At 45.6% G+C, this 18,067-nt stretch overlaps 1 protein-coding gene across 3 annotated transcripts; it reads left to right on the top strand.

Moving 5' to 3' along the window:
* The first annotated feature begins 9 nt into the window (after positions 1-9).
* Positions 10-18,030, top strand: dcaf1 (ddb1 and cul4 associated factor 1). Of its 3 annotated transcripts, none has more exons than XM_089005706.1 (25): positions 10-197; positions 809-923; positions 1,002-1,078; positions 1,176-1,249; positions 1,530-1,643; positions 3,346-3,483; positions 3,638-4,213; positions 4,293-4,394; positions 4,477-4,635; positions 5,851-6,030; positions 6,092-6,301; positions 6,371-6,540; positions 6,624-6,748; positions 8,060-8,295; positions 8,384-9,399; positions 9,462-9,660; positions 9,733-9,815; positions 11,925-12,009; positions 13,718-13,951; positions 14,046-14,139; positions 14,209-14,313; positions 14,430-14,503; positions 15,109-15,204; positions 16,722-16,971; positions 17,096-18,030. In XM_089005706.1, exons 2-25 carry the CDS (start codon positions 811-813, stop codon positions 17,152-17,154), a joined length of 4,569 nt encoding a protein of 1,522 aa, XP_088861832.1. In that variant the 5' UTR covers positions 10-197; positions 809-810; the 3' UTR covers positions 17,155-18,030. The 3 variants fall into 3 exon arrangements, with proteins under 3 accessions (XP_088861832.1, XP_088861841.1, XP_088861823.1); XM_089005715.1 differs by having other exon boundaries at positions 806-923; positions 17,099-18,030; XM_089005697.1 differs by having other exon boundaries at positions 806-923.
* The last annotated feature ends 37 nt before the right edge of the window (positions 18,031-18,067 follow it).

Raw genomic sequence — 18,067 nt, 5'->3', positions numbered from 1 at the left:
GCCGCGATGACGTCGATAACGTGTTCGCCATAATGACAGTCAACCATCAACACAAAAAGCCACACTGTACATTTTAAGGTTTGGCTGTGAAATTCCCCCGATTGCGTTTGCTCGTAGCAGTCGGGTCTGGATCCGTATCGTCTTAGTTAAATTTGGGAAGCCGCTGGCAAAAGTGAAGAAGTGAGCGCAACAGCGAGGTGAGTTAGCATGTTGGCTAGCTAAATAACCAGGTTTGCCTGCGATGCCCTTAGCGCATGGCTAACGCCAACAGTTGAGCTAATATACGAACCAGTCGCCGCAGTTCCGACATTGGTTTATTTCACATGATGCGGGTGTGTCCATCGAAAGTAAACACAAGACTGAGTTTTAAAGTGAACACGTGTACTTCGTCATGGGTAGTCCGACTGCGATTAGCTTCCTTGTTTAGCCGAGTTGCAGCGACTCAAAGAAGGCACCTTGTTTACATCATCCGAATGCGAGTAAACGCTTAACGTGTTGCTTCAATCAGAATGACCGCTCCGTCTCCCTGCTTCATGTGTGTGTTCTTGTTTTCGATCACTTTTTTTGTATTTGACAGTTGTGGTCCCCGGAGACCGCATCACCTGCAAACAGACAGTCGTGCAAAATGTATCAAAATGTACAAAACGTATCTTTCCGAAGTAGTTTCCGGCTGATTGAGTTCAAGTACTGCTTTCAAAAGTGGTTCCAGTCAGAGTTCTTTGATTGTAACCCACGACACACTGGCTGTCGCCACACATGAGGCGGGTTTTGAATTGAGTGGTCATTTTCCTGTGGTTCCTCATAGAAGTTATGGCGTTAGCATCTGCCAGTGTGGACTCCAAGGCAGAGCTGACTGCTCTACTGGAAGAGTGGGAGAGGCAACAACAAGGCAGCACACAAGAACTAGTAAACATTCTCACCAAGTAAGTGCTTCTGGGTCATTGGGTTCGCCATTTTATTCCATCTGGCTTGAGGGGGGTAATGATGAAAAAAACTTTCAGGATCTCTGAGCTTGTTGAGAAGGAGACGGAAGAGTACCACAAAGTGGACCCAGACCCTTTTGATGATCGACATCCCGGTATGATAAAGAAAACACAACAATAAATATCTTTGGAACTTGTTTATGCACACTCGTCCATTTGCTCATATCATTTCTGGTCCTTCTTTGCCACTAGGGAGAGCTGATCCAGAATGTGTGTTAGGGCATTTGCTCAAGATCCTCTTTAAGAATGATGACTTCATGAACACGGTAAGGATGTTTGAAATAGCAAAAGAGGGCCTTTTTTTCTCTCCTCCAATTTTTCTTCAATCTTGTAGTTAACTTAATTATACTACACATGTCAATATTCCATTCTTTAAACAGTTCTTTTGACCCTTAGTCCTTGATGGCTTGATTACGTTCATTTATACAGTATAAGGGTATATTCTTCCGCACAGGAGCGCACTGAATATAGAGTACCATCCCATTGCTAAAATATATAAGGAAAATAAATTTGAACATGTTTCACCGGATTTATTTTCCTACACAGTTGGTGAATAGCTATGTGATGGCCAGCAGAGAATTTGCCCTTAATGCAGAAGCTTGTCGCCTGCTTCAGAACATCATGCCTGGCTTGGAGACAGCAGTAGTCTTTCAGGAAAAGGTACATTACTACTAGCGTTTAAATGAACTCGACAAAAATGCATTTTATTTCTGGTGTCCGCAACATTCAAGATTCAGACCAATTTATGAAATGCATATCCTGTGACTGTAAAGTGTCCTTGAGAGTTTTGAAAGGCGCTTATGAATTAAATGTATCATTATTATTATTTACTTTGCAATTTCTTTATTTCCATGTTTAGTGGGTTTTGAGGGACAACCGACGGCTCCCGACAAGTTGTGTCCATAATTTGTAAAATCACTTCAAATGACTTCTACTGAACGTATTTTACAACGATTCCACCTCATATAGCTATTTTTTACGTTTTAAGACTCACACTGAATATTCAGGAAGTCTTGTTTTCGAGTTGATGACGATCCCCCACGTGACGTCACATGTGGAACGCCGCTGACCGAGAAAGCGACACACAATGCATTTTGCGGTACTTTGTTTGGTCTGAAAACGTAGTGTTGATCCATGTTGATAGCGAAATTAGAAGGAAAACACATAAATAGCGCGATGGTGAATCGTTGTGTGTTGCACCAAGACAACTATTTGATATTCGCTGACACAAATTCCCAGCAGACAAATCAGCCCATTTCCAACAGAGCTTGGGCGCCATCGTCTGCATTTTCTGGGACGATACATTGCTGTCATTGACTGCTCGAATTGATATGGGAGGACTCCTTTCATCGATTCCAAACATTTATGCTTTCATCTTCAGAACTATTTGAATCATATTCATAACTGCATGAGTAACAATGAATCTGAACTCCGTGAGCCCATTGTTTTGTTTCTTGAGCAAGGCAAGACGACTTGGCGTGACGTCACGAACTGGGGGCGGGGACTTTCTGAAAATCCCCAGTTTCGAGCTGATTTGTGGCAGATTTTGGACACTTTAACTCATTTTTATTGGTGTTTTGCATTTGACTACAAATATCAGCCTGCGTGTTTTGGGTATTTTAGATGCTATGAAACGTTTTTATGATGTCAGTTAGGAAACAAAAAAGGGTGTCTGTTGTCCTTTAAGTCAGCACATAGAGACCTGCTCAACTCAAGTGTAGGCCAATAGCACCCTTCCAGCCAAAGTACTTTACATGGGGCAAAAATAATTCAAGTGACATTCAAGAAAGCATTTTTTTTATTGAATGGACGTCAATCTGAATCCACAGAGCAGTGGAAGGAATTAACGTATTTCTTTCTAATGGGAGATGAGCCAATGAGAACAGCAGAGGCCCCAGAATTGAACCCCGTAGAAGACCACACCACAGTGGGGCAACTTGTGAATCAGAGCAACCAAGGCTAACAGAAAAGTTTTTTTATAGAAACACTGTTTTCAAAGACTCTTTATTCAATCAAAGCCGTCAGTCATCGAATTGTTAAAATCATTGCGAGCACTTTACCACACTGGGGCTTTTTTGTTTGATGGGAGCGCATGAAAAAAAATAGCTGATTGCAAAGTTTGTAATACCAAAGAGTTAACATCCCCATCAGTCAGCTGTTTTACACCGTTTATTGTCGTTGTTTGTAGAGTCAGAGTCCATGTAAGCAAAGTCCATTTCCACGGTTTTCCTGATTTAGTTGTTAAAAAAATGAAATGTTAAAGAAGCATTCACTAGCCAGTTTCGTAAAAAATAATGATGAAAAAAACATGCGAGGTGTGTGCCTGAATATAACGGCTTGCTCGCTTGTTTCTTTTTTTTAGGAAGGAATAGTTGAAAGGTTGTTCAAGTGGGCTCAAGAGGCTGAGCAGCCACTCCGCATCTATGCTACAGGTTTGCTGGCTGGTGCCATGGAGAACCAAGACATTGCAGCTAACTACAGAGAAGAAAATTCCCTCTTGGTCAGTAGGGGGTGCTCAGTCGGCTCCCTGATGATGGGACATACTGTAGTTCCAATGTGTCTAAAAATAGAAATGTCCAGCTCCTCCTTTGGTCCGTAGCATCTCGGTCACATACAATACAATCAGCTTGTTTCTCCATTTTCTTGGTTCACAGGTGCCACTGATGCTGCATCGCTTGCGTGAACTGCAAAATAAAGACGCAGAGACAAAAAGAGAGGTCAAACGTCCCAGTCCCAGAAAAAGTCTGAGTGAACCATTGCTGCCTTTGGACGAGGAGACGGTCGACGGAGGCTTTGAGAAGCCCTTCTCGTTCGGCCAAAACGGTGCTGAAATAGAAGAACAAGAACCCGAGGAGGATGCTGAAATAAACCATTGCGCGTCGGAGCTTCCCTTTCACCCCAATGCCCCTCACAAGGCCAACAGCTGTGCACCCTCCGCAGTGAAAACAATGATGAAGCCCATGTCAGCCCCTGAATCGTATGGCGGCGCATCTGACGCTAGTAGTTACCCCAAACGAAAAGCAGAGAAAGAGAGTGGTCGGTCCGCCAAGCACAAATTGACTTTCTCGCTGCCGGAACCGGAGCGGAATGTAAGCGAGCTTTCCAACAGCAGCTGGTCCGAGATGAGCCCGTGGGTGATAGGCAACAGCTACCGCTTATACCCTCTGACCCCCGAGATTGAACAGAGACTCATTTTGCAGTACCTCACTCCACTGGGTGAATATCAGGAGGTGGGTTGGTCTTTTTTTTGTTCTTCCTAATCCGGGTATGCTTTGTCAACGTTTGCGTTTCCATCCAATCTCCCCTCAGCTGTTGGCCGTATTCATGCAAATGGGGGCCCGGGAGCTGTTGATGCATTATATGGATCTGAAGCAGACCAACGACGTCCAGCTCACATTTGAAGCCCTCAAGGTGAAGTCCTGCGCTCGGTGTGAACCGCGGCCACCAACCGCCATCGAAATGTCACCCTTTTATTTTTGCCTTTCTCTCGCAGTACTTGGCCTCTCTTTTGCTTCACAAGAAGTTTGCCGCTGAGTTTGTGGCACACGAAGGAGTTCAGAAATTGCTTGAGATCCCCAGGCCCTCAATGGCGGCCACTGGAGTCTCCCTGTGTCTCTACTACCTTGCCTATAACCAGGACGCCATGGAACGGGTACATTAATTTTGATACTGAAGGTACCAATGAGTACCGCCATGAATTTTTACTCGTAGAAAAGAAAGGAGAGTAAGTTTCTTCCCAAATTTGCTGTCGGTATAAGTTAGTACACCATTCTTCCGATATCTAGCGACATGTAGCATTTTTCAGCTGTCAACACAAGATTGCATCAGAATTACTCCAGCCGTCCAATTGCATACAAATAACTTTGCTCAGTTTTATATCGTTTGTTTGTTACTAAATATCCATAAAATGGTTTCCTATCTTTGTATTCTGGTGTATACACTCTTCTGCTATTGTTTTATCTCTAAAACTAATAGAAATATGGGATGAGATTTTACTTACGATCAATATTATAAATATTGTAAAAAAATATTTCTACATTTCTTGATTGATATGCCTTCCTGAGAAGCCAATGAAATGATTCAGCATTAAATATTCTTCCAAAAATAAAATGTTCAAATTATGGCATCGATAGGGTTAACAACAAAAAAAACATACACACACAATATAAGCTCATACACCGAAAATGAACAATTTGCCGTGTTTCTTAAACATTTCCTGATCTTAGTGATTGAATGCTCTGAAACAGCCCCATTGTAGTGTGGTGTTCCACAGGGCTCAATTCTGGGGCCTCTGCTGTTCTCATTGGTTCTTCTCCTATTGGAAGGAAAGCCGTTAATGTGTGCATTGTATATTGAGGAAATAGAAAATGGGTGAACCATTACACTAGTAATTACTATCCTCTGAATACATTGTGCGTGTGTCGCAGATTTCAACCATTTACACACCTGTGTTCAAATGATGGGTTTTTAAAATATAAAAAAAAGACCCCAAAATAAACCATTTAAAAACTTTACATGACTTTCCAAAGGCATGGTAGAATCTGTTTTGTTCCCACAAAAACAAGGTTGACTTTTTTTTAAAAGGTTCATTATCAGAAGGTTGAATCTGATCGCTTCGCTCTGACCACAGCCTACTACCATTTACTAAGGGGGGTGCAGAATTTCGCAAACAGATTTTCCCCCCCAACTCAGTTGTGCAAATCTTAGGAAGGGGGTGAGACAAAGAAACAGAGAGATTTGGGTTGAGGATTTCAATGATACACTATCAATACTGTATCACTGTCACTTTCAGCCTATTGTGACAGGATGGAGCCCCATGGTGATCTGGAATATAGTCGTGATGTTGTGACCATTTCTCTGTCCCAAGGTGTGCATGCTGCCCCACTCGGTTCTGGCGGACGTGGTCGGCTACACACTGTGGCTGCTGGAATGCTCACATGCGTCGGGCTGCTGCCACGCCACCATGTTCTTCTCCATTTCCTTCTCCTTCCGCGCCGTCCTGGAGCTCTTTGACAAGCAGGACGGGCTGAGACGTCTCGTCAATCTGGTATGCCCGGCCCCGCCCCCGAGCTCCGCTTCACATCTTGATGCCTCTTGTCGGCTTCTAGATTAGCACGTTGGAGATCCTGAACCCAGACGACCAGGGAGCGCTGCTGAGTGACGACGAGATTTTCTCCAGCCGGCAAACGGCGAAGCACACGTGCATGGCGCTGCGCCGCTACTTTGAGGCCCATCTGGCCATCAAGGTGGAGCAGGTGAAGCAGTCCCTGCAGCGCACGGAGGGCGGGGCACCCATTCACTCCCAGCCCCATTACAAGGTATTTTCCCAGCCGACGTTCGGACGGATGTTCGGTTCGGACTCATTCGGCTTCTCTCCTCGCTCGCAGGCGGTCAGTTACGGCCGCGAGCAGGTCGTGGAGATGATGGAGTTTCTCATCGAGCACGGTCCTCTTCGCTTGTATTGGGAACCGGCGGAGGTCTTCCACAAGCTCTCCTGCGTCCAACTCCTACTCCAACTAATTTCCATTGCATGTGATTGGAGGACCTACTATGGCAGGTGCGCACACTGGCTATGGCGCAACTCCCGCTTGGGTTTTGCCTTCGACCTGGAGTGACGACCTTTGTTTTTTTATTTCGCAGGAGTGACACGGTGCGCTACGCTCTAGACATCCTGAGTATCCTCACTGTCGTACCAAAGACTCAAATGCTGTTATGCGAGACCGTTGCTGTCGTGGACGAGGGCGGGTCGACCATTTCCAGCGCAGGTGTGCTTGCCACATTTTCATCTTTTAGCTCAGGGGTGTGCAAAAGTTTTTGAAAAGGGTGCCAGATTTGGTGTGTTAAAAATTTAGGGGGGTGGGCAATCTTGGCAGACATTCTTGACATATAACGGCAATTAATTGAAATACATTTCAGCGAGTCATTCTGTGTTTCGCATTTGCTTTTTATGTTTAATTTCAGCTATCTCAACTCATTCACTGCCATTCTCGAATTTATTCAGGAATTGAAAATATGACGTGGAGCGCCATTCCCGAATTTGTTCGGGTTTTGGTTTTTCTTGCAGTGGGGGTGCCCATAAAGCGCTGGTCAGACAAGTTTTTCCCTCCCAAGAGGGGGCAGCATTTGCCTTTTGTACAGCCGACCCCCCACTTGCACCTCATATTACTCCAGACTCATATAGCTTTGGAATTAACTCTTTTTTTCTTATGAAAGAAGTGAGTGTAAGATTTCTTGCGCTGCATTGAATGAAACTCTATTTAAAAAATATATCGAAAATCGGCATTTTAGAAAAAAAAAAATATGAAAATCACCATTGTAGAAAAATAATTTAAAAATCACCATTTTAGAAATAAAACATTACAAAATCACAATTTTATAAAAATAATTAAAAATCGTCACTTTAGAAATTAAAAAAAATAGAAAATCTGCATTATAGAAAAAAAACAAACAGAAAATCGCCATTTTATAAAAAAATAGGAAATCGCCATTTTAGAAATAAAATAAAAAAAGAAAATCACCATTTTATAATAATATTTAAAAATTGCCAGAAATAAAACACATTAGAAAATCGCCATTTCAAAAAAAAAAAAAGAAAATTACCATTTTAGAAATTGGGGGGGGCTCATTGAGCAAATACAGAGGGTTGTGTCAGGAAGGGCATCCTATGTAAAAGCTTGGCCAAAACAAACATGCGAATCAAACCTCTGAAAATGGAGGACACTGATTCGATGTGGCGATCCCTGAAGGGGAAAGCTGAAAGGAAAAGAAGATTGAGTCAATGACTCCTTGACTAATTTATTCCCAATCGAGCCTCGAGATGTCAGCACTTACCACATGCAGGGAACAGCGCTACTGCCCAATGTATTCATTCCACACATGGTCCAGACCTTATTGTTTTCATGACGGGAGGTAAATGTGCAACGGATGTAAATTGACTACGGGCCGCATTGGGCCCCTGGGCCCGATTTTGAACATATCTGTTTTAGCTCATATCTATAGGGGGTGGGGAACATAAAGCTGGGCTATTTCTCGACCAACCAAGGAGCTCACGCTGACGATTTCTTTTTTGAGTCCAGGAATGAACATTGTCCTCGCGGTGGCCGAGGGAGAAGTGTTTGTGAATGATGCCGAGATTCAGAAGTCGGCCCTTCAGGTCGTCATCAACTGCGTGTGCGCTCCCGACAAACGCATGTCCAGCATTGGCAAGTTCATCGCCGGCACTCCCCGTCGTCGCCTCCCCCACCTGACCAAAGCTGGTGAGAACGTGCTCACTAAGATGTGGAATGTGGTGCAGTCCAACAACGGCATTAAGGTACTTAGTTTTGCGGCTACCGTGGTGCCGTTTCTTTGTGAGCTTGAATGGCGAAAGTCAACACTCCCCCATGTCCTTTATTCCGTAGGTCCTGCTCTCCCTGCTGACGGTCAAGATGCCTATCACCGACGCGGATCAAATCCGGGCGCTGGCCTGCAAGGCCCTAGTGGGTCTGTCCCGCTCCACCTCGGTCCGGCAGATCATCAGCAAGCTGCCCCTGTTCAGCAGTGGCCACATTCAGCAGCTGATGAAGGAACCGGTCCTTCAGGACAAACGCAGCGAGCACGTCAAGTTCTGCAAATTTGCGGCCGAGCTGATGGAACGGATCTCTGGGAAACCCTTGCTGATCGGGACCGACGTGTCGCTGGCGTGGCTGCAGAGGGCCAGCGTGGTGGCCCAGTCCCGCATCGCCTTCCCCGAGAAAGAGCTTCTCCTGCTGATTCGCAACCACCTGGTCTCGAAAGGCCTCCACGACACGGCCACCGCCCTCACCAAGGAAGCCGACCTGCCTGCCGTATGCCCGTCGCCTTCCTTCGTTTGCGCCGCCCCATTAGCGCCGCCGCCCATGGCCAGCCTGCCCCGCACCCCCCGGCTCGCCAACGGGGTGGGCGCCAGACTTGGCGCCCACCCCCCCTCAGCCGCCTCGCCAGCCCACTCGCAGGCGCGACCCTGCCCGTCGCAGGCCGGAGCGGGGGCGGCGCTCCACTGCGCCAACGGCTCTCCCCTAATCGGCCGGATTGTCTTCTCCCGGGAGCGGCACGCCTGGGGGTGCGGCAAGAGGCCCCGGGTGCTCCGGCAGAAGTCGGACCACGGCGCCTTCAGCCAGACACCAGCCATGAAGAAGCAGTTTGACAGGCACCTGCCGTCCCCACCGGCCTTGGACGCCATCATCACAGATTACCTGCGTGAGCAGCACGCGCGCTGCAAAAACCCTGTGGCCACCTGCCCCCCCTTTTCTCTCTTCACCCCCCACCAGTGCCCCGAGCCCAAACAGCGGCGGCAGGCCCCCCTTAACTTCACCTCGCGCCACATGCGCAGGGTCATCTACCCCAGATACGGCGGCGCCGATGGCGGCTGCTTCGACCGACACCTCATCTTCAGCAGGTTGCCGCCTCCCTCGCCCCCACGCACCCGTTCAGCTTTGATGCATATTCTGCCCCCTCCAGATTCCGCCCCATCTCCGTTTTCCGGAAAGCCGACGAGAACGAAAGCGGATTCACGTGCTGTGCCTTTTCGGCTCGCGAACGCTTCCTGATGCTCGGCACCTGCGCCGGACAACTCAAACTCTACAACGTCTTCACGGGCCAGGAGGAGGCCAGCTACAGCTGTCACAGCTCCGCCATTACTCACCTGGAGCCTTCTCGGGTAGGCGCACCGGGTCCCCTTTCTTCTCCGTGCCTTACTCGCGCCCCTTTCAACTACTCCTTTGGTTTTTAGGACGGCTCCTTGATTTTAACGTCGGCCTCCTGGAATTACCCGACGTCGGCGCTGTGGGGGATGAAGTCGGTGTTCATCATGAAGTGAGTTGCCCGTCCACCAAACAAATGCATTTTTTCTTAAAGGACAACCGACGCCTCCGGACAAGTTGTGTCCATAATTTGTAAAATCACTTCAAATGATTTCAACTGACCGCATTTTCCAAAGATTCCACCCCATATAGCTATATTGTACGTTTTAAGACTAGCGCTAAATATTCAGGACGTCTTGTTTTTGAGTTGGTGACGAGTCCGTACGTGACGTCACTGAAGGAATGCCCCTGACCGAAAAAAAGACATTGTAGCAGTCCTATCACGTCAATGTATTTTGCTGCATGTTTTGGGTATTTTAGATGCTATAAAACGTTTTTCTGATGTCAGTTAGGAAACAAAAAAATTGTGTTGGTGATCCTTTAAAGTACCGCTTTCACTTGAGAGGGGTTTGAGGACAAAAAGAGCAGCAAAATCAGAAACAGATTCATTTTCATTGGCGAAGTAGGTAGCCCGCCAAAGCAAATGAAGCATGTCAAGTGCCATGCTCATCTATTGAGCTAGTTAGCTAGCAATCGAGCCAGCTAACGGGCGAGCTAGATAGCTCTCTTTCTATTCAGCTTGCTGGTTAATCTCTTATATCATGGGTGTCAAAGTCAAGTCCCGCGGGCCAAATCTGGCTCACCACATCATTTTATTCGGCCCGCAAAAGCAAATCAAGCATGTCAAGTGGCATGATGCTTGCTGAAGCCCCAAACAAAATTTCAAATTGCCGTATGTAAACCACAATACCAGTCATTATTGTTGACTTCAGATTTGAAAAATAGTTATTCATTCATTTGTTGCGCACTCTATGTGTAATATGTTGAAGGGGATGAAACATTCTAATGGCTTCCCCAAATTCATAATGGCCTCCGAAAGGAAACAGAAACTACAACGTGGCCCACGGCAAACAATGATTGACACTCCTGGTCTAAATTACATTGTCAGAGTCAAGGCCCGGGGGCCAAATCGGCCCGCCACATCATTTTATTCGGTCCGCGAAAGCAAATCAAGCATGTCAAGTGGCATGATGCTTGCTGAAGTACGAACCAAAATTTCATATTATCGTATGTTAACCACAAAAACAGTCATTATTCTTGACAGCAAATTTAAAAACCATCCATCCATCCATTTACCGCTTATCCCAGCTGTCTTCGGGCACGAGGCGGGGGACACCCTAAATTGGTTGCCAGCCAATCGCAGGGCACAAGAAGACATACAACAGTCACTCTCACACCTAGGGACAATTTGGAGTGTTCAATCTTCCTGCCATGCATGTTTTTTGGAATGTGGGAGGAAACTGGAGGACCCAGAGAAAACCCACACAGGCCCGAGGAGAACATGCAAACTCCACTCAGGGAGGCCGGAGCGGGACGTGAACCGGCGACTTCTGCACTGTAAAGCCGGCGTGTTAAACATTATAATGGCTTCCTCAAATTCATAACGGCCCTCCAGGAGAAACTGTAACTACAATCTGGCCGGCTGTAAAAAAATTACTTTGACACCCTTGATGCAAGTTTGACAACAGCTGTGAGACAATGTGCAAAGTGAGAAGCTGTGCTTGCTATTGTGCAATGATGCAGATGTCTTTGAGCGGCTCAAATTGTCTTGTGCCGCAGATTATATAGGTCAGTAACAGTGGTTCAAGTGAGTACAGAGCTGGAGCTACAATGGCTATAAGGAGATTGTGTTCCACAGGGTTGTGCAAAAATGCAAAGAGCCCCTACACAGTTAGATTTGGGTGACTGTTTCGAGAGTTAATCGCTGGAGGGAAGAAGTGTATTCTGGATTTGGTGTGCATGGATTGGTAGCGCCTGCCTGAGGGGAGACACTGGAAAAGGTGGTGGGTAAGGTGTGAAGGGTCCTGTCGGATTTTCCGTGCCTTTGTCTTGCTTCTTGCAATGTACAAGTCCTAGAGTGGGTAATGATTCTTTTCGCTCTCCTAACTGTTGACGTCAGTTTGTTTTCTTTTTTGATGCATAAAGCACTACAAAACGGAGTTTGCTCGAAAGGCGAGACACGTATATTTTCCGATGACAAGCTGACAACGCCGAGGTCCGGCAGCTTCGCTTCAGGGCTCTCAGGCGTTCCGTTTGAAAATGCTTTCCTGTTGCGCTACAGGCATTCCTTTCTGGGTGACCATTACGTGGAGTTCAGCAAGCTGTCCCAAGATCGTGTCATCGGGACCGAGGAGCAACAAGCGCACGTATGTCGCAACCCGACACCACAGAATATTCCGGGAGAGGTCAAACGGCCACCAAGAGTACAGTGGGCGCTTGGCTTACGAAGTTTTCGGTTTACGAACGTTACATTTATGACAATTTTACCTTGGCATACGAACTATTTTTCGGGATACACACGGAGCTGCCACAATGAGTGATGTGTCATTCACGAACGAGCCCGTTCTCCTAACAAGAAAATGGTGGCCAATGTTTTTGTCCTGATTCTAACCACCCTTTACAACACAAACTAGGAGTTATCAGAACCCTCCAGCATAGGGCTAAACTAATACCAACAAGCATTGAAGGTAGAGAAAAGGAGTCAAAACATGTCAGGAGAGCACTCACTAACTGTGGGTACCCTCAGTGGTCATTCAACAAATGTCAGAAAGAAGGAATAGGGAATGAAACCAAAAATTCTGAAGATACAAAAAGGAGAGGAGTAGCAGTACCTTACATTGCAGGAGTTTCTGAAAAACTACAGAGTCCTTTGGCAACACAAAATTCCTACTTATTTCAAACCGATAAACACGTTAAGGCAAAAATTAGTGCATCCAAAAGATAGGCTGCCAAATGAAAAACAAAGTAATGTAGTTTATTCGATACATTGTAAGAATGAAAATTGCAAAGAGCAGTACATTGGAGAGACTCAACAAATTCTCAAAAAAAGACTTTATCAACATCGCAGGGATAATACCAGTGGGCCTCAATCGGCAGTACATTTGCACCTAAAAGCTAGCAACCACTCATTTGACGACAATGAGGTTAAAATCTTGGCGAAAGAACATAGATGGTTTGAAAGGGGAGTAAAAGAAGCGATTCTCATAAAACAACTAAATCCTTCATTAAACCGGTCTGGTGGGGTGAGGTTCAATTTGGATCGTTCATACAATAGCCTGCTTAGGCAAAACAGGTTAGGCAACATTCGTAATGCTGATGAGGTGATACTGGAGGGAGTGGGGCAAACAGGCCAGTCGTTAGTCAGGAATGTAGGAACAATCAGTGGGGCCACAGGGAGTGGTCCTCTGCTCCCCCCAACCTGAGAGCAGGGACCTATCATAGCTGTGTCCGGCGCCGCCATGTCTGGACATTAGGGGTATATAAATAGGGCCGATACGACCAGTAAGACTTTAGTTCGCTGACGAAGCCTCTTGGATAGGAGGCGAAACGTCCGACACCTTCAAAAAAAAGTACAGATAACGGCTGAAGAAACCTCATCGATTGACCACTCCTGTACGACTGAGAGCTTACACAGACAGACAGAGAGAGAGAGTGAGGCCGTTCTCCAAAAACAAAATGACGTCTTCGGTTAAAGCTACGTGATTGGTCAAGAACCCAGCAGGGGGGGGGTGGGGGGGGGGCTGTTTAATGCTGAGGAACACCATTCCATCAAGCCATTAACGACCATCACAAAGGTAAATAAAATGACTTTATTGTACAGTACAGTTTATTTCTTTAATCATAATAAATATTGCATATTTATTATACATAAAATAAGGTATATTTTGTGTAGTTTTAAGGCTTAGAAAATTAGAAAGAAGAAAATTGTTATATGGGGACCTGTGAACGGATTATTCTCATTTTAATGGTTTCCTATGAGAAATTAATTTTTGGGATACACACTTTTCACCTTACACACTCTGGGAACCAATTAAGTTCGTAAGCCAAGGTCCCACTGTATTTGTCTCCCTTTAGATTTACGACATCCAGACGGGCCAGGTGACGCTGACCCTGAATAACCCCGACCTGGCCAATAACTACAAGAGGAACTGCGCCACCTTTAACCCCACCGATGACCTGGTGCTGAACGACGGCGTCCTGTGGGACGTGCGCTCCGCTCAAGCCATCCATAAATTTGACAAGTTCAACATGAACATCAGTGGCGTGTTCCACCCCAATGGCCTGGAGGTCATCATTAATACGGAAATTGTATCCTTTTTTCCTTTTTTTTTAATCCATTCATCATGTCGCCGCGGATTGCAAGAGAATGTCGCTACGACGATTCCTTAATCTGAATCATTAGTGGGACCTCCGAACCTTCCACCTCCTCCACACGGTTCCTGCTCTGGACCAGTGCAGGACGGTCTTCAACAACAACGGCACCGTCATTTATGGAGGTGAAGAAACACCTCGTGGTTGGAGGTGCCGCCCCGAATCTGCTTTTCACCCACATGTTGTTTTTGCAGCCATATTACAGGCTGATGACGAAGACGACATGATGGAGATGCAGATGAAAAGTCCTTTTGGGTCGTCCTTTCGGACGTTCAATGCCACCGATTACAAACCAATTGGTATGGCGGCTCACCGTCTTTGTGCCTCTGCCTCTTGAGTGACCTCAAAAGGGGATTTTATGTATGCGTACTTGACTCATGTGGTTCTCCCTAACCTCTCCCCATATCCCTCCTAGCCACCATTGATGTCAAGAAGAATATTTTTGACCTGTGCACAAACTCGAAAGACTGCTACCTTGCTGTGATTGAGGTAAGCCGAGCCGCATCATGTTTCATTTCCAACACTTGGAGCCCATTTCTTCCTTGGTCTACCTGGAAAAGTCAATTTGGGGTTGGCGAGTTGGGAAGATTGGTCGGAAAGTCAAGTGATTTTCATCCTAGCTGTGGAACAGTGGACCAGATCGACATTCCTCGCAGGGTCCTTGAGGATATGAGGGAACGAACTAACTCGCCCAAATCAGACCACCAATGTCCCAGTTTGGTTCACATTGCCGGCTTGTCTGTCGGAATCGTTTCCCGTCGGGGTTTTTACATAGGTCGTCTGGTCTCTCTCTTCGAGAGAGTATGACAAGCTCAGTCATCCGCAATGAGCTCAGAATGGAACCCTCCACAGACAGGAACAAGCTGAGGTGGCTCAGGCATCTGATTACGATGCCTCCGTGGCGAGGTGTTCTGGGCACGAGGGTTGACTTAGGACATGCTGGGGAGACTCTTTGGCTGGAGCTGTGTGGTGGGGAGAGGGAAATCTGAACTTTCCTACTGAAACCGTTGCCCCTGCTGCCCCCACACTGGATGGAAGCCATAGAAAACGGGTGGGTGGATTTAAAAAAATTATATAAAGCTTTTGTTTTGTAGAACCAAGACTCCATCAACACGGACACAGTCTGCCGCCTTTACGAAGTTGGCCGACAAAGACTGGCGGAGGAAGAAGAGGAGGATGATGAGGATCAGGTATTTTATTGCATTCTTGCAGTCAAACCTTGTGACAACGTACACCCGGGGACGTCACAAATTTTTGTCAGAAAACATTTCCATTAAAATGGCTGCCAACTATGATGTAGAATGCAGGGTGATGCTATAAAGCATTGTGTCAAGGCCCAGGGGCCAAATCTGGCCCACCACATCATTTTATTCGGCTCAATCATGAGGAACAGAAAACCATTCAAATTAATGGTGAGTATTATCATTTATTTTCAATAATACTTTCTGACATTTTGTAGAAATCACATTACTATATATATATATATATATCTGCAAATTTATTTCCCCATTGTGGGACAAATAAAGGTTGTCTGATGCTGATTTTCTCATATATATATATATATATATATATATAGTAAAGTCTCGTTATATCGATATTCTCGGGAGTAGGAAAAAATATCGATATAACCGGACTATCGATATATCCGTTCCGTTCATAGAAATAGTATCGTAATAAGCAGTACTATCGATATAACCGATATCGATATTATGAGACTTTACTGTATGTGTGTGTGTGTGTGTGTGTGTGTGTATATATATATATATATATATATATATATATATATATATATATATATATATGACGTCACTGAAGGAACGCCCCTGACCGAAAAAAGGACACATTGTAGCAGTCCTTTCATCACGTCAATATATTTTGCTTTACTTGTTTGGTCTGAAAACGTCATGTTGCACCAAAAAGAGCCAGAAGTGACGTGACGTCACTGAAGGAACGCCCCTGACCGAAAAAAGGACACATTGTAGAAGTCCTTCCATCACGTCAATATATTTTGCTGTACTTGTTTGGTCTGAAAACGTCATGTTGCACCAAAAAAAGCCAGAAGAGGGTGACCAAGCTCCATGTAAGGAATTTATCAGCCTGTAGAAACGGGCTGATTAATTCCTCACACGGAGCTTGGTCGCCATTTTTCTGCCCCTTTTTTGGTCATACATTTCCCCCCAATTTTGCCTCAAAATGGCATGGAATAAATTCTTTAATCGATTGCAAACATCTATGCTTTCCTCTTCAGAACTATTTGAATCATATTCATGACTGGATGTGTAACAAGAATGCATATTCTCCGAATCTGAAGCCATTGTTTTGATTCTCCAGCAATGCAAGACGTCTTGGCGTGACGTCACGAACTGGAGGCGGGACTTTCTGAAAACGCCCAATTCGCAGCTCAATTTTTTGCAGATTTTGGACACTTTAAGTCATTTTTATTGGTGTTTTGCACTTGAGTAAAAATATCATACTGCATGTTTTGGGTATTTTAGATGCTATAAAACGTTTTTCTGATGTCAGGAAACAAAAAAGTGACATCGGTTGTCCTTTAAGTCTTGCTTTTGTGTGCCATGGGTGTCAAATTCCAGTCCCGGCGAGCCCCCGCCCCACCTTTTTTCAGTCTCTACCGGTTTTCCATTTCACCCGGTTCATGTCAACTGGCTCCTCCGTATTCGGCTTGTGATGATTTGAATTTGCGTCCCAGGAGGACGACGATCAGGAGGAAGATGACGACGACGACGATGATTCGGACGACGACGTGGACACGGATCCTCTTATTGCGGAGCTTGAGAACGACAACGGCGGCGATGATGACGACGACGAGGGCAACGATGAGTTCTCCCCCTCCGATGAAGAAGTGGCTCGCCTCCTTGAGGAGGATTTGGACGCAGGGGACGACGACGACAACGATGACGACTCCGATATCGAGGATGCGGAACTGGACGTTGACAACGGTATGTGCCTGCTTTGCTCTCGTTTTGGGTATTTTAGATGCTATAAAACCTTTTTCTGATGTCAGTTAGGAAACAAAAAAAATTGGTGTTGGTTGTCCTTTAAATATTCACTTTCGCCCTCAAGCAGACAGTTCCGACAACTCCGACCTGGAAGACGACATCATCCTGTCCCTCAACGAGTGAGCTCCCATCACCAGGCGGGACTGAGAAACTGGGCCACGGATCCGGACCTCGGCATCGCGGGCGCGAGCTTCGGAGGAAGGGGCGGAGAACGAAAGCCGCGTCAGAAGATGCGGCAGGGGGAGATGAGTGAAAATTCCAGACGATCACGCACAAAAGTGCCACAGGAGAGTTTTAGAAGAAGGCGTGACGTAGAGGCTGCTTTGAATACCTCAGATTATTTTATTGCCAACCCTTTTATTTTGATTTTCTGTCTGTGACGGAGAGGAGGCTCCACGTGTTGTGGGGCTGCACTTGTGTTTTGAAAGAGCGTCGCGCAAGTGTCACAAATGTATTTCTCTTTTGGTTTCTAGCGTGCTACGTCGATGTAGCACTTGCTATTCCATTCATGCGGCCTTTTGCTTGAAACCGATTGAAGAAAGAACCGAAAGAACGCTCGCCTTGACAAAACTGCCCAAAAAATCCCCACTCTTTCGCCCGCGCACTCAAACGTTGACAGCTGTCCTTCATTTAGCACACCTGGTGCGCTTTTGCTTCTTAGCAACTTTTGGGCTTTTGATAAGAAAAATGGTGAAAACTGATTTCCTGGGTTGGGGGTAATACAGTGTAAATATTTGGGAGTGAAAAAAATCTATTTTGATTTCAAGTTTGTTTCTGGGTCAATCCATAAATTGAGGGGCAATAAACAACTCTGGCTCATTTTTATCAAGCCATTTGAAGACTTGATTGTTTTTCTAAACAAAAATCTGCCTTGTTTCTGTTCATCTTATCAGCTTTCTTTTCCCCTCCATGGGAAGATGCATTAATTTTTGAGAGGTTTAATGTACAGCTTGTATGTACCTAAAGTATTTTCCTACAAATAAAAATTTGAGAATTTGATTTTCATGCGCTTTTGACATTGTGATTATTTTCAATC

Source organism: Hippocampus bargibanti, linkage group LG01 (assembly GCF_051943395.1).
Source record: "Hippocampus bargibanti isolate YZ-2025 linkage group LG01, ASM5194339v1, whole genome shotgun sequence".
NCBI classification, from domain to species: Eukaryota; Metazoa; Chordata; class Actinopteri; order Syngnathiformes; family Syngnathidae; genus Hippocampus; species Hippocampus bargibanti.
The sequence above is the reverse complement of the archived record's forward strand: the minus strand, read 5'-3'. Positions and strand labels throughout refer to the sequence as shown.

Coding starts and splice junctions, on each gene's coding strand:
- dcaf1 (XM_089005706.1), top strand. CDS start 811: ATGGCGTTAGCATCTGCCAGTGTGGACTCCAAGGCAGAGCTGACTGCT. Junction 8,296..8,383: donor AGTCCAACAACGGCATTAAG/GTACTTAGTTTT, acceptor TTTATTCCGTAG/GTCCTGCTCTCCCTGCTGAC. Junction 13,952..14,045: donor TCATCATTAATACGGAAATT/GTATCCTTTTTT, acceptor CTGAATCATTAG/TGGGACCTCCGAACCTTCCA.